Here is a 16,773-nt window from a genome sequence, read left to right on the forward strand (position 1 = left end):
TGTTCTCCACATAACACTCAATAAAGAAAAAAACTTTCCAAGACCACTAAACCAGTCAAGTGCTGATGGATAGACTCGGACCTGGGGAGTCCTGAGGACCCCGTGGTTTAGAATATCCTCCTGGGTTAGTTGAGGGAAAACCCAGCCCAAGTCTACTTGAATCTTTGCTCTTGAGATGCAACATGGGTTGCATCCTCTGAAAGTTTGGATTGGAGGGAATAGCAATGTTAATTCTTATTTTTACCTGCTGAACTCTTTCATTCACCACAAGCTTACTAAAGGACTGTCAGCCCAGGGTTTAGTTGTCCTCATTGGGCTGGCCTATCTCAGCCACAGGTGCCACAGAAGGAGTTACGCATTTGAATCACGGGCCTCAGACTCCATACATTTTCTAGGGTGAGGTGGGTGGGATCCCCTCCCGGTGGGATCCGCTCCCCCATCCTGTTGCCTATTTTGGGAGGAAAAAAAAAGCCTTGTATGTGTGACCGTTAGAGTTTTAACTTGCAATTCTTTGAAATAGGTGAGGACACAGGGGGACAGGATAGGGCTATGGCGAAGAAATGCAAGGTGTAGCAGGTGTGGGCCACCCTAAAGCATACTGCTTAGTATTTCTGAAACTGGGGATGCCGGGTCTGGACTCATCTCTGAACTAGTGGAGCTTGGCAGGCTGCTGCGACCTACAGGGGTAGGGCTCAAGCTGGTCCACAGCTTTGTGTCCTGGCCTGCGAGAGTGTTGGAATAGGGTTCCACATAGACTCTGTGCAGTGGCCGCCTTGGGTCCTGGAGGCAGCTCCTCCGCTCCTCTGGGAGGCTGGCTGCGTGTGTCAGAGGCAGGCCCCGGGGCCCATCCACCACAGGTCCTGACCCCTCTGCTTCTCTAGGATCCTCAGCCAGGCCGCAGGCCCGAGACAGGTGCTGAGTGTAAACGCCTTCGGAGAGTGACAGCGACTGCGTTTCACTGTGCATGCGCAGCCAGCGGTGGTGGCGGCTGAAGCCACCATAGTGCTGGTGCTTGCCTGGCTTCCGCTTTCCCAGGAAGCCCAACGGTGGCCTTGTGCCTGGCACCATCTTGGCATAATTCTTGGGTGCCAAGCCCGTGAGGGTCAGGCTGTGGAGAAACTCTACACATGAATGGTCGGTGTCGGAACCCTGTACTGGGCCCTGAGGGTCCTGGCCAGGTCCCATGGAGGCTTTCATGTCATGCACCTGTAGGACATCTGGGGCGCTGCCACTGAGGCCGCTGAGGGCCTGTTGGGCAATGTCATGTGATGACAGGTAAACCAGGTCCAGGTCTCGTGGGCTCAGGGCATCGCTGGAGTCATAGTCACTGTCTGTCGGGAGGAAGACTTCTGAGCAGCCTTCTTCATCGGAGCAGGGTTGTGACTCTGCAAAACCAGGGACAGATGTGAGAAAGAAGATGACTGTTAGTGACAGTCTGATTCATAGGCTTAAGTAGGTTCAACCCTTGCTTGGAAAGGCACTCAACTTTGCTTGTTGGTCACATTTTGAAATTCTTAAGGCGTGGACCAAGAGCTGTACATTTTCATTGAGCACGGGACTCGGCAGATTATGTAGAAGCCTTTCATTTTAGTTTAAAGGTAAAATAAACAAAGGCTAGCTCCAGTCTGAACCGTAGCTGCCAGGGACAGTCCCTCATCCCCCACATATGCATTCTATGGTTATTTTCTGGTATCTGTTGTTAGAGAGGATGGAAGAGAAGCAAAGCTGGGTGTTATTCATTCTTCCGCTTTCAGAGACAAATTTTACATTTGACAACATAGCAGCGATTTAAAAAGGGGGAAAGGAAGGAGACACTGGTGGCAGAAGATGGGAAAAATGGTTTCAAATCTTAGATGCCCTGTACCTCTTTCTGTGACCTTGGAAAAATTACTATTTTGAACTTCAGTTTCTTTATCTGTAAGTGATGATGATATTGAAACTTACTTGGGGAGACTAAAAGCTACTGATTATAAATATAAACATTCAGTATATGAACATTAAAAAAAAAAAGCCCAAAGAAGAAACAACCAAAAGTGAGGCAGAAGCCATTTCCAGGTCTAGGTAACAGTCTGGAGCAAGCTAAAAGTTAGCTCTATATTTGTCATCTCATGCAGTAGTTGTTTCTTTCTCCTCAATGACGTCATACAGTTTTTATGGCACATGCCATCTGAAGTCCATTGGCTTTCCCATGGTGGTAAACTCATAGTTGCTACTTGGTGAATAATGTACATGGTAGTTGTGAAAACATTTTACCAAGCATTTATGTTAAATATATCAACCGCCTCTTTCTAAGTGTATGTCTTATCTGGAAAGGCCTTGCCATGCAAAATTACAAATACATCACTTTCTAATATTCTGGGATTTGTTTACTGTACTTAACCTTATGGAATTTATTTCTATATATGGAGTATAGAATAAATAGGACCCGTGCTTATTCTACTAAAAGGATAGCCAATTGTTACAGCACTGTATATTGAATAGTCTACTTCTTTAAAAACACTGGAAATTTAAAGCAATGCTAATAAAAAAGTTTTCATAGTGTTTTACAATAGAATTCAATAAACTGTTTGAAAAATCATCTAGAAGAGATTTGTGAGCATAATCAGCTTTAACAAGACACAATAGAGAAGAGATGGATAGCCACATAAACCAGACTATAGAGCTTTGTTCATTCAAACTTTACAGTGTCAGTATGTGAATGGATGGATAGATATGTAGAATATAAGAAAGCCTGAAAGCAGCTATAGTTTTGTGTGATAAAGATAATGTGATAAAGATAACATTTCAAATTGGAGAGTGAAATAGATTATTCACTATATAGTGCTGTAACAGTTGACTACCCTTTTAGTAAGATAAATAAGAGTCCTACCACATTCCATACATAGAAATAAATCCCATATGGATAAACATAATAATAAAAAAATCCCAGAATATTAGGAAACAATGTATTGGCAATTTTGCTTGAGGAGGTCTTTTGAAATAAGATACAGCCCTGAACTCTAAAGAAGTGGCCAATGGGGTTGACGTAAATGTTTTATAAAACAAATTGCACTGTAAGCAAAGTTAGAGAGAAGCAGGCTGTAAGAAAAGAACAATAGCAGTGTAACAACAAGTTAAAATCCACTTGCATAAAGAACTATAAGACAGAGACAATGAAAATGAGCAAAAGATAAGGACCAGCACTTGGGAAGAGTAACTCATAGAAATGTCCGACTCACACTCACATCAGAACGCTAGCTTCAGTTTAGATGGCAGTTCCTAAAGCAGGGCCGAACAAAGAGGCAGTTTCCCACTTTAGATACACACACACACACACACACACACATACACACACACACACACACACACATACACACACACACACACAGACACATATACACACAGACACATACATACACAGAGACACACACACAGACACACACACACAGAGACACACACAGAGACACACAGACACACACACAGACACACACAGACACACACAGACACACACAGACACAGACACACACACAGACACACACACACAAACACACACACACAGACACACACAGAGACACATACACACAGACACACACACACAGAGACACATACACACAGACACACACACAGACACACACACAGACACACACAGACACAGACACACACAGAGACACATACACACACAGAGACACATACACACACAGACACATACATACACAGAGACACACACAGACACACACACACAGACACACACACACAGAGACACATACACACACAGACACATACATACACAGAGACACACACAGAGAGACACACACAGATAGACACACACACAGAGACACACACATACAGACACACACAGACACACACACAGACATGAGGGGGAGGGAGGGGGGAAGGAAGGGGAGGGGAGGGGGAGAGGAGAGGGAAAGAGAATATTGTGTGTAATTGATGTGTGGGAAATCACAAACTCTCATATAATGATGAAGGATCTAAATTGGTTCAGCTCTGTGGGCTGCAATTTCGCAGAATCTGTGAAAAATATCCATATGATGTGTCCTCACAAGTCTTTTTCTTTTGGCTATCTGTTTGAGAAATTGTCACCACGTGCACATGGAGGCGCTTTAGAAGTTGTTTACTGCAGTGTGATTTATAGTAGTGAAAAGCTAGACATCGTCTTGTGGTTGAGAATGTTGTCAAAGGAAGACCTACAAGGCACAGGAGCATGAAGAAAAGGAAAACAGTTCGCTTGTAGAGTTCTGAAGGGAGTCCATGTTCAGGAGTTGCTCACTGATTATAATATACGACAGGAATGAACCAAATCGAACCACAAGACAACCCTGTTAGTCTGTTTATGGTGGGAAGTTAGATGTGGTTATTACATAGAATATTGAGAAATACAAAGATAAAGTATATTTTGTCAAGGAGTCAGCATCAGGGACTTTTCTGTTAGAGACTACATAGCTACCTAGAATTTTTTCCATTTCCCTTCTCCTAACCCTTATCTGCTTATTTCACACTCATGGTGTGTGTGTGTGTGTGTATGTGTGTGTGTGTGTGTGTGTGTGTGTGTGTGTGTGTGTGTGTCTTGATTCCCACCTTAACTACAGGTGACTTGTATACCTACTGGTAAGTTAGGTGCATTAAATGCTATTTCAGTGTACTGGCTGGTTTTGTTTGTCAACTTGACACAAGCTGGAGTTATCACAGAGAAAGGAGCCTCAGCTGAGGAAATGCCTCCATGAGATCCAGCTCTAAGGCATTTTTTCAATTAGGAATCAAGGGTTAGAGGGCCCATTGTGGTGGCATCCCTGGGCTGGTAGTCTTGGGTTCTATAAGAAAGCAAGGTGAGCAAGCCAGGGGAAGCAATTCAGTAAGCAGCACCCCTCCATGGCCTGCTATGCATCAGGTCCTGCCTCCAAGTTCCTGCCCTGTGTGAGTTCCTGTCCAGACTTTGGTGATGAACAGCAATGTGGAAGTGTAAGCTGAATTAACCCTTTCCTCCCCAACCTGCTTCTTGGTCATGTTTTGTGCAGGAATACAAATCCTGACTAGGACTATGGCAAAAACACAGGCTTTCTGAGAGGAGTATAGCAAATAGGACACAGTCCTAGAGGGAAAAAGAGATACCATTTTATTGGAATAAAGTCAGTCACTATCTTTTATTTATTTTCTCCCCTCACTGTTTATTCTATATTAGTTTGTTTCTTTATCCACCTTCTAAAAATGATTCAAGGCAGACTTTTGTAATCTATATACTTGTAGTGATGAGAGGATTATAAATCGAAAAGATGAAAACAGTACAAGCAAGTCCGTTTAGTTAGAATTTGGGCAGCAGGGATGGAATTTGGGGGACCCGAGGCCACAATGGAAGGGTCAAAAATGAGGCTGCACACTTACAAGGGTTGTCGTTTTGCTTCTTAATTAAGGCTTGTTTGTACACAGATGTTCATGGTAGCCTTTTTGATAGTAAGAACATAAATTTCCACTATGGCCTTCAATGAATTCATGGCTAAATTGTAGCACACCCATACTATGGAATACTTTTTATCAGTTAAGAAGAGAATTCTATATGTGTAATGTTCTGCTAGAACACTGAGATAAAGAACACTGTGGGTTACCAAGGGGAGGACTAGGAGAGTGGAGAGGCCATGAATGGCTAACAGAGAATTTTGTCTTAAGGTTACATGTAAGTATCATGATTATGGTGGCAGTTAGCCACTGCCAACTATGTGACAGAACTGTGCCAAGCCACACATGTGAGACTATTTTATGGCTACATACACACCGCAATGAGCATTTGTGTTGCAGTGGAAATCTATACCTGCTGTGGGGGTTATATCCATTTTCTTTTTCTGATAATGTCTAAGTGTTGTGTTAAATGTTAATATGGGGTTGAGGAAGGAGACACAAAAGCTTTCTGCAATTCTGTGTGTATAAGTGTTTGAAAACAAAAATTTAAGAGAGTAATTTAAAAAGCAGGTGGAACCGGAGAAGATGAGAAACTTAGATAAAAGCTAGCCCCAAGTTGTATAGCCAATGGGTAATTATTGAAGGGTTTTGAAGAGCAGACAAGATAAGAAGAGGGATGCAGAACAGTTATGTATCAGGTAAAGAATGAGAGAACCATGAGGAAGGGAGAGCATATAGGGTAGCCGTAAGTGAGGTCTAGGCTGTATGTTTCCTCGATGTTTTTCTTCCTCAGGCTGTGGTGCTGAGCAGTACAGCACTTGTGTGGGGGAAGAAGGTGCACAGGAAAGCCATTCATTCTAAGATGTTTACTGAATATGTGCTTATGCCAGATGGTTAAGAACTCTTCTTTTAAGCATCTAATAGGGTGTGAATTAGACAACAAATAAGTCAGAACATATGAGCTCTAAAGAATACAAAGATCCGCCAATAACATGATCCTTGCTTTTAGCTAGTGAGTGACTTGGGAGGGAGATTCTTCTGCTTAGATGGTCAGGGCCTGCTTATCTAATGCAAGTACTTGTGAATCTACAATGAGATCTTGGTGATCAGGGGAGTTCTAGGGAAGAATGTTTCAGACCATTAGGAAAACATTCATGATGCCCGAATTCAGGACGTCTGCAAAGGTAGACATGGTAAACCAGGACTGCTAGTTATATTGTGACCCTAGTTTAGGTTGGGCAGCAGAGAGAATGGTGATTTTAATCTGGAACAAGTTGAGTTTGAGGAGATGGCAAGAGGATCCAGGAGACTAAATGGGAACATGTTGTGGTAGAAAGGTTGAAGGAAAGTACGTGTGTGTGTGTGTGTGTGTGTGTGTGTGTGTGTGTGTGTGTGTGAATGTGTTAAAAGAAGAGGATAAATATAAAGGCTTAAACAGTGATTTTCATCCTTGTCTTTTTTTTTTTTTTTTAATTTTTGATGCCGAACATTGGGTCTTGTATGTACTAGGCAAGTGGTCCACTGCTCAGCTATATCCTCAGCCACGTTGTTTTAAAATACACTTTAGACAGTTCTCTCTCTGATCTTCAGTGGGAAGAAGGCGGGGATCAGGCACTGAGAGAAATATAAAACTATGATTCTTACTCCTTTCTGGTGATGGCTAGAGCAGGTGCCTTAGGAGTCAGCAAGAGAGGTTAATTGAAGGTCTGAAGCTGGATTTGAAGTCAGACCCATGCAAAGAATTAGGAATTGATTTTAGTTGAATTTCCCTCCCTACCTCTGTGGCTAGTGAAGCTGTCTTTATGTGCTTGTTTATATCCTAATAGCAATAACACTATCTGGTATTTACTTACCATGAGTCATCTGTAACACAAAGTCACCAAACAGTGTTGTTTAATGCTTGCTTTCCCCTCACTTTGCCAATGAAAATAGTGAAGTTTATTAAATATTTCATCTTATATAGCTGGTTAATGGCAGGATCAGTACCCAAACACAGAATCATACTTCTCCAGAGACTGATATCCACCTAAGAATTTCCATGGGTTTGCACTGGATGCATTCTCATAATAGGGATCTGGTTCATCTAAGTGACTGGCACAGAGCTCTATTAGTTAAGTCCCCAGCAAGTGAGCCTAGCCATTGCTGCTGCCCAGACTTGTGTTGGTTTTCCTGTCACTGCTTTAGCACAGCCGGCACTGATGGCTTTAGGGAGAGACTAGAGGTCCATCTCCTATAGCTTTGGAAGGCCAGGTTCAAACTCTGTGTGCTAGCAGGACCATGTTCCTTCTGGCAGATCTTAACGGGGAAAAGAAGAGGCTCTTCTTCTGGCTTCTGGTAGCATTCTTTACATTTTTGTTATCGCATAGCTTTTCTTCAGTGTCTGTGTCTTCTATTTCTCATGAAGACTCTTGGTATTGGTTAAGGGCCCAGATAATTCAGAATGATCTCATCTTATGATCATTAGTTGTATCTGCAAGATCCTTTTTTTTAAAAAAAAAATATGGCCACAATTCCAGGATGCAAAGGTTTGGGTGTAGAAGTTCCAGGACTCAATCCACTAGAAACAGACAGTAAAATGCCTGCAACAAGGCGTGGTTCCGCAGGAGCTTGATAGTGTCTTTCTCCTTCTAGTTAATGAGTCAATTACTTGACTAAAGCAATTTGTTCCCCCCAAAAAGGACTTAATTACTTTTCATGTATGTGTATGTGTATATGTATGTGCATGCAGGTGCCAGTTGAGGATAGAAAAGGGCATTGGATCCCCTGGAGCTGGAGGTTTAGGTTGTGAGGCAGCTTATATGTCGGTGCTGGGAACTGAACTCTGGTTCTCTGCAAGGGCATCAAGTGTTCCTGAGCCATCTCTCCAGCTTCCAAGTAACTGTAAATAGAAGTTACTGTTTAGAGAAGATGGAGGAGTATAGAATGAAACTTCAGAGAAGCCGATGTAAATTGTCAGTGGTGAGCCATATTTAAAGATCTGGTCTCTAGGGAAGGCCCACACTAGCTTCCCCAGGTGGCACTAGTCCCTCAGTTCTCTTAGCTTTTAGAGTGTTTTTTAAATATCTGTGTTACTGCCCTTACCAAGTTTCATTATAAACAATCCACTCTCTCATATTTCTCTCCTTTGGACTGTGAACTCTGTGGAGAACATGCACACTGTCTTCCTTATCTCTAGTTAGTAAAGATTTAACTTCATTCAGTGAAGGGATCAGAGGAACAAGGTAAGCAAAAGGGTCCATAGAGCAGAGCACAGGCCTCTCCCCAGCATCATCCTGGCATTAGCCTCTTCTGTGTATGAGCTCTAGTGAAATTAGAATGTGTGTGGAAATCTGGGCACATAAAGAGGAGTGAGGCTGATCACATCTGAAAAGCAGCACTCTAGGAAGGAACAACCCAGAAAGATCTAATTTACCTGGTGTGTCACAGAAATTCATGACCACAAGCATTCATGCCATTTCTCTAACATTGGTGACATTGGAACCAAGAGGCCACTGGCATATGCAGAAAGAACAGTTGATAAAAATGAGACAAACCCTGGCTAAAGGCTTGTCTTGTTTCTTGTTTCTTTAAACAAATTACTTAGCTTGTCTGAACCCTGTCTGTAGCATAGATGGTTAGGCTGCTCATCTTCCATGGGTGTTATGCAGATTAAATAGATGTTTTAAAGACACTGCAAGTACCATATAGGCAGGAGGTATTGGTATCATTGAGGGATGAAGATTACTACTTGAGACTGTAAATGAATATTTAAATATGTTTCAGGAGTTTGTTGAGAGGATTCTTTTGATGATCAGGGAGAGCAATGCTTTCCTTCGTGATGTTCAGCACTGCATTTCATAACCAGATTAAATAGTGAGCTAGTAAATTATATAGTTTACTGTATAACTCCTATAGCATGATAGGTCAGAAGTAAATCAAGAGGAGACTTAGTTATAACTGTAGTAACTCAGGAAGGTGGTGTAAAAGAGCCAGAGAATGCAGTGTTAAATATCTTGCCTTAAGGAAGTGCTATTCTGGTAGGATTGCATCTTAATATTTGACTTGCATTACTGTTGGGTTATTTTTTGGAACACATAATGGAACCTCTTACTTAGAGTAGTATAGCCCTCCCAGAACAGGCTGGGAGAGTCTCCAGGAGGCACGCAGGGCATCAAGTAGATAATTTCTAAGGACTTAGGTCACTGCTACTTCCTCTCCTCCAGGAAGAGAATGCAGAATGCAGCTTCCCTCCCACATACTCCTGGTATTTCATGGTAGGCACCTTTCCCAGCTTCTGTTACCCAACCTGGTGGTGCTCCCTACTTTCCTTTGGAGGGCATCAGGCAGGCCAGGATTGGGAGGATCTGAGTTCTCTGCTTGACCTGGGAGGAGCTGGATGAGGATCTGCTCATACTATTAGTGCTGGAGAGGAAGCTTGGTTTTCCTGCTGTAGTGCTGGGTGCTGCAACTTTTGGTCTTAGGAGGTGAAGCCAACAACAGCACAGTGGAGTTGCTGTGGGGCCTAAGAGTGTATGGGGACATGACATTTCTGGAAATGTCATTTCTTCCATGGGTGTTATGCAAATTAAACAAACTTTTTGGTTCAAAGTTATTGCTCTTTTTCTTAAAGGTGGGAGGCAGTGGTAAGACAGAAAGAACAGAACTTCGGGTCATATTTCCCTAAATTCTGTATCCATGTGGAATATATTACTATCCATATATAATGCATATATGTGCCTTACTGAATCTATTTCCATGTGTTTGACAGAACAGAAATAATTTATAAATAAAAAAGCATTGACTCATCAATCCTTAGGTAGTTTTGTTTATTTTTCTAATTTCCCAAGAGAAAAAGTACCCCAAGGGACCATCTGGTTTATGCCATATTGTTTCTGACCTCTTCTGGGGAAAGGTTGTCAGGAAGTTTCACATTTGGAAGAATGGGATGATCTTCAAAGACATTTGAAGAAAACAACACCGACTTTCCCTCCATTGTCTCACCCATGTGTCACAAGGAGAAACATTAGTGTTAGGGGAAAAAAACTGCTTCCTGTGACATTGTACCCATAGAAATAGGGTGGGAGAAAATGCCGATGGGATGGAGCAAATTTCTTCCCCTTGCTGTGGATTGCCTTTTCTTGGAGCCAACATTCTGCCTTGGGCCCTTGGGAGATGCTTCATTTTAATCAACCCAGAGGAGTTCTTTCTTTTTGAAAGCCACACAGAATTGGGAAGTTAGAGTTCTATCCCTGTTCTCATGCTAATCAGAGTTGCACAAACAAATCCACCATACTCAACAACTATGATAGACTCTTGGGCTGGCACTGGGACGATGTCTATGATAGGCTCTCATTTTCAGAAGGCGCCTTAGAGGTCCAAGAAGCTCAACCACATAGAATGGAATTGTGCTGAGAACTTTGTGCTGTGAGTAACCCAGTTTGGGGGTGTGTGTGTTTGTCTCAGCTGGGTTTTCTTTCTTCAAAAGTGATTTCCAAGTCGCACTTATGAAGAGGACAGGATACAGGACAGATTCTATTGCTCTGAATGGAATCTGTGCTTTCATTTTTTATGCGGGGGGGATGGGACACCGTTTCTCCCTTATGCTCCACAGTGTGTTCTTGTCAATAGGTCCTATTTGCTGTTTGCTGCTTCTCATGTCTCTGTGTTTCACAGCCCAAGGAATTTTGGCTTCATAGAAATAAATGGACCCAAGAGAGAATTATGTTTTAAGAAACAGAATGATGATCACTCACATTTTAAGTTAATAATAAAATCCAAACGCAATTGGGCAGATCCCCCCCCCAGCAGGGAGTGAGTGTAATCCATCCTTAGGCCAACGTGAGAGTCTGGCATTTCTAGGGCAAATAGAGGAGGCCACCCTCGTACAACTAGGAGGAGCTCACTTGGGACCCCGTGGCTAGATGATTAAACACTGGGAAAATTCTGTGAATAGAGAGAGCAGATGAGCTATGAAGGTGGAAACAGAACTGAAAATCTGTTTGTCAGACTATATAAATTATGGAAGGTTGGAGAGCATGTTTGCCCTGTTTCAGAAGTGGCTTCTAACCTCGTGGTCCTTGCTGCCTTCCTTTCATCTTCTTTTCACAGCCCAGACTTTAGAGTCTGTCTCTCTGGTCCTACATTGTCCCCTCCCATTTACCCAGGTCTAGTGATGTTTCTTTCTCTCTTCCTTCACAAACTGTTCTCATCAAGGCTGTTGATGACTTCCTTATTGAAAAAAGCAAAAGAACAGAAAGTGCACAGTGCTCTTATTTAACCTTTGTCCATCTTTTGACCTGCTTTCATTTTTGTGGCACTGTTTTCTGTTTTGCTCTTCTTTCCTTTTAAATCTTTTGTTCCTGGTTATTCCTTCTTACTCCAAGACATCTTGTTGATTCATTACACAGGGTTTCTCTTCATGTCTTACATTTACTGTCTAGGAAATCTCATGCATTTTATAGTTTCAGACACAATCCATGTTCCAACAGCATCTTAAATCTGTATTATTATTAGCCCGATTATCTTTCCAGAGTGGTAGACATCTCTACATTGTGCTTTTTTCCTGAATGTTTATATTTGTGGAAATATTCAAAGCCATTCATATTTAATATTCCCAGCTACTGAAGCCTTTTTCTTCCTGTCTCTTTCTCTTTTTAAATTTTCTCTCTCTCCCTCTTTTTGTAAATAGCTAAATAGCATCATGAAACCCTAAAGCATCCGATCCAGAAAATTTAGTTTCTTCTTTCTTACTAGCTTCTTAACTCTCTGCTTTTCAGATTTTCCCTATGTGTTTTCTTCCTACAACAGTGCAATTTAATTTTAAGAGAAATTCAGATCCCATTGATTCTTGCTTATGACTTTTAGTGCCTTTCTGTCACAAGTTGAGAAAACCCAAGCTTGAGGGTGGGACCTTCAGTATCCCACCTGCAATGGGACCTTCAGCATCCCACCTGCAATGGGACCTTCAGCATCCCACCTGCAATGGGACCTTCAGCATCCCACCTGCAATGGGACCTTCAGCATCCCACCTGCAATGGGACCTTCAGCATCCCATCTGCAATGGGACCTACAGCATCCCATCTGCAATGGGACCTTCAGCATCCCATCTGCAATGGGACCTTCAGCATCCCACCTGCAATGGGACCTTCAGTATCCCACCTGCAATGGCTCCCAAGGGGCTACCTTATCTCTTACTACTCACCCTTTCCCCCAAGCTGGCCCAGCTGCTCCATCTTTCTTCCAACCCACCTTGAAGCCTTTTGCTATTTTGCTGTTTAGGAAACTCCAACTCGAGATTTTTGACTTGTCCTGTGGTGGGTTAAGATGGAGGCTGAGGTGGGCTTCTGCCAAGCATCCCAGCATCCATCATCTTCCCTCATCATAGTTGTTTGGTATTGTACACAGGAGTTTTAATGGTCTGATATGCTATTTTCATTTTCCTTTCCATCCCTTCCAGACTAAGTTCCATAGAAGCTGAGACTTTACTTTTTCATTATCTCCTGGTTACTCAAAACAGTGTCTGGCACATGGTAGGCAACCATGTGTATTTTTATATGGACATAAAGACAGCCAGCATATGGACATAAAGACTTCTGACCACAGTTACTAAAGTACAGCCCAGAACAATCCGCATCTTTTGCCCACATCATTCTCTTCCCTTTTCTGCACATCTGCTTGCTCAGTACTAGCTTCTGTCACCTCCTGCTTTGGTCTTAAGAGCATATGGGTTAACGCCACCAATCTCCTTTGTAATCCTAGGCAGCTACAGAGTGCCCCCCCCAGCCCCACACCTCTGTGTGTGCACGTGTGTGTGTATGTGTGTGTATGTGTGTGTGTGTGTGTGTATGTGTGTGTGTGTGTGTGTGTGTGTGTGTTCCTGCACTCGAGTACCTATCAAAATCTCCCATTAGATCAGTTTCTAGCACAAATGATATTTGATTTATATCCCCAAAGGCCACTTGCAAGTTAGTAAAGCAAATCAAAACAGTACAAAACACCCTAGAATCTCTACTGAAATAACTGTTTTGCTGAATTAGTTGGTAAGCAGTTGGCATCTTTGGTAATAAACATTTGCTGCTTCCCATGTTCTCCCACATTTGCCAAGTTTTGACTTTTAGAAACTGAGATTTTTTTTTAAAAAACAAAAGCACCCACAGAGTTGCTTATAGGAAAGACACATATCCCTATTAAAGGTTTTGCATGAAAATAACATAAAAATGTGATATTCAGAATACATTTCTTGTTACATGTTATGTGTCTTTGATAGTTTTACTCACAACTGACTCCTTAAGGTGGAGGCATTCCTATTCTGATTTTACATGTATGGAAACGGATACTCAGATGTAGCGATCTGTTCAGGCACATGCAGCTAATAAAACAAAATTGGAATTTGAATACAGGCCTCTGATTTCTAAGCCCAGGCTCTTTGTGCTGCACCATGCTGCCCCCTATGGGACAAGCCTATAAATCGGAACTGTTCACTAAAATCACATTATGGAGATTATAATGTTGGAGTGCCTTTCAGACACAGGATTAAAAAAGGCGCTTGAATGGCCATTCTTCTTATTGACTAGGAAAATGACACTAAATTCAACCTGCCCTGGAAGAATATTATATAGTATTTCCTACATTTCCTTCTGCCTATAAGCACAAAGGTAGTTTGTAGAAAATTATGCTTTTCCAGTCATGTTTTTGCTACATGATCTCATTCTTAATTCCCGAGGTGAGGTATGAGGCATTTCTTTCACCTTGTTCCTTAGATTGTCATGTCCGTGACTATCCTGAGCTTACTGGGTGTCAGTTTTAGGGTTCCAATTTGTTTATTCAAGATCTCTCTCTTCCTCACATCCCACCAGAGAGCATGATTCGAGAGGGAGGTATTCCCTGAGCTCTTGCCTCCTCCAGGCTGATGCCTTTACCTGGAATGTCAGCAGTCTTCCCTTAGGGAATATTTGGATCTCCATTCTTGCCTCGTGCCCTTCCATACCTTTGTAATGTGGGCTAGCCCTAGTCTAACCTTCCCTCCACCCTCCACCCCCTTCCTTCCCAGCAAAGCAAAGCAATCCCATGTTATTGCCCCAGTCTCTACGGTCTGGGTTTGTGTCTTTTATGCTTTTTAATCCTGACTCCTGAACAGTATTTCTTACCACTGTCTACAACCAAGGCATCAACACAAAGAACATTTTCAGTGAAGACTCTGGCAGCCAAACCAAAGAACTCTAGATCTTACTGCTTACCACTCACTGCCTTTCTTCTGTGCATCTCTGGGGATGGGGATGTTGATGGAAGACAGTCTATGTGTGATGATGTAGAACTGATCTTCTTTAGATTCTGCTCATTGGAGGAGTTTATCAGCTTAGTGATGGGCAAGCCAGAGACTGGTTGCTTGTATCTTGCATACTGTAGAGCATCCATGATCCACCTCATCTCACGCCAGACTTCATCAATTTGCTTTGGAATAAAATGGTGAAAGGCATTAAGATATGAAGCATTCATTGAAGAAAAAATACATTTTCCTTAAGAGTATGAGAAGAACCATTTGCAATACTGCTGGTTTCTATGGCATTGACTTGAGCCTTAGTTGCTTTGTTTGCAAACTACAGACAAATATCCCATAGGTTGTTGTGATGATTGAGTAGGATTCCAGGTTAGAAAGTATGTGTGACACCACAGGGCACTTAGCTCACACACATAAAGCACTGTCTTCTCTCGCTGTGTCATGAAATAAACAGTTTCAGGGAGGTGTTGTGATTCGGGTGAAATATTCATTTTAGAATGTTTCTGCCTCGATTACAGGAATGATCTAACTTAGTAAGTTTAATAAATAAGTTTGCTATTTTTGTATATGCAAAGCAAATGCTTCCAAGGTCTAAAGCATTTTCAAAAAGCTCCTGTTAGGGAGTTGAAACACTCTATGTTTGCACATCTTGGATCAGCACCACTTTGATTTCCTGGTTACTATGGTGATTTTAGTGATCTTTTCATTATAGAGTACAGTGGTTTGAAAGTTGCTCGATTTCGTCTCTCACTGTAGATGACAGGTATTCTTCAGATCACTGTGAGCACTGGCCACGGTCATGAGTTTTCTGATTGATCTGTCTCTCAAGGAAAGACCATTAGTTACACCGTTTCTTGGGAACGCCAAACTTGTGGTTGGCTTTACATCTGATTTCACTGGGCACCTTGGCAAAGCAGTAACCTCTTTATGTTCATTTCTCAGTTGTAAATCGAGGAAGTTTGGCCACATGATGGCTAAGGTAGCATCCAGCTCTAATACTTTAAGGTTCTTTTTTTGGGAGAACATTTAGAAAGTTGGTGTCGTACCTTCAGGTGAAAGATGTTTATTGTGTGAATAATGGTTTGTTAAATGTCCCAGATGGGAGAGCTTTTAAAGATTATGTATCACCCAGTGTTCTTCTCCTTTTAAATCTTTTCCTTAGGTCTTTATACTTAACCATACTCAAAAAAAAACTATTATGTGCACTCCTCGCACATAATAGATTCTGAAACTATGCCATTCCTTTTCATAGTCACACTGAGTGTGTCAGGCAGGCTAAATGAACTACTGGATGAAACTGCATGGCTGGGGGCCATTTCCCCTTGCTTTCTAGTTATGTGCTGCCCTGGTATAGGACTTGGCAGAGTATTCAGCATTGGTGTTGAAAACATGCGGTTGAGGCCCAGGGTTTGCTCACTCCCTTAGCCGAGCAGGAAGCTCCACAACAGCCAGGCCCAGGAGGAGGCACTAAGCTACGTTAGGGGGAGAAGTTGAAGGGAACCTGAAGTTCATGAGGCAAAGCCAAACTGGGACTCCCAGGTTAGACCTGCATAGATTTCCCTTGCTGAAACAGTTGCATCCTTGGCTGGCTTTTATTGGCATTCAGTGTACAGTGGTCTTGAAGTTATTTCAAAGGCCCTATCTGATTATGGATAACATTTTTAGAGGGCCTATCAAGAACAGGACTAGGCTTTTATATTTTTCTTAAATGAGATGCTCAGGGCATGATAGCACAGTAAAGGAAAGATTCAGGAGATATGGATGAGTGTGTTCTGCAAATCAGGCAGTATTATCACGGCTTCAGATATGCGATGCCAATCAAAATTCTCAGTGGGATGAATGTGAATCCTTCAGAGATTTCCCAACTCCAACCCTCAGGACCTGTGGCTCTTCCCTTATATGATAGAGAAGTGAGCACTACTTTATGTGGCAAAGCCAGGGTTGTTAGGGATTCTAGAAGAGATGTTTGTCCCCAGTTGTCTGTGGGGGAACTCATTCCAGTGACAAATGTCCTCCTAAGGGCTTGCTACAGGAATGAAGGCAGAGGGAGACTTGGCCAAAGAGAAGAAGTAGAGACAGAGGTGAGTTAGGGAACAGCAGCAGCTCACAGATGCTGGGGGGGGGGGGGG

General features: G+C 42.4%; 1 protein-coding gene across 1 annotated transcript in view; it reads right to left on the reverse strand.

Moving 5' to 3' along the window:
- Positions 1 to 588: 588 nt before the first annotated feature.
- ANKFN1 (ankyrin repeat and fibronectin type III domain containing 1) overlaps positions 589 to 16,773 on the reverse strand; it is a gene marked incomplete at its 3' end in the record, with an annotated part of 376,329 nt that continues 360,144 nt past the window's right edge. Inside the window, exons 19-20 of the mRNA XM_080922815.1 lie at positions 14,604 to 14,817; positions 589 to 1,385 (exon numbers count right to left, since the gene is read on the reverse strand). Coding sequence (XP_080778941.1) covers positions 589 to 1,385; positions 14,604 to 14,817 — 1,011 coding nt within the window. The remainder of the gene's footprint in view (positions 1,386 to 14,603; positions 14,818 to 16,773) is intronic.

This window comes from Micromys minutus, assembly GCF_963924665.1.
Source record: "Micromys minutus genome assembly, chromosome: 10".
In the NCBI taxonomy this organism is placed as follows: Eukaryota; Metazoa; Chordata; class Mammalia; order Rodentia; family Muridae; genus Micromys; species Micromys minutus.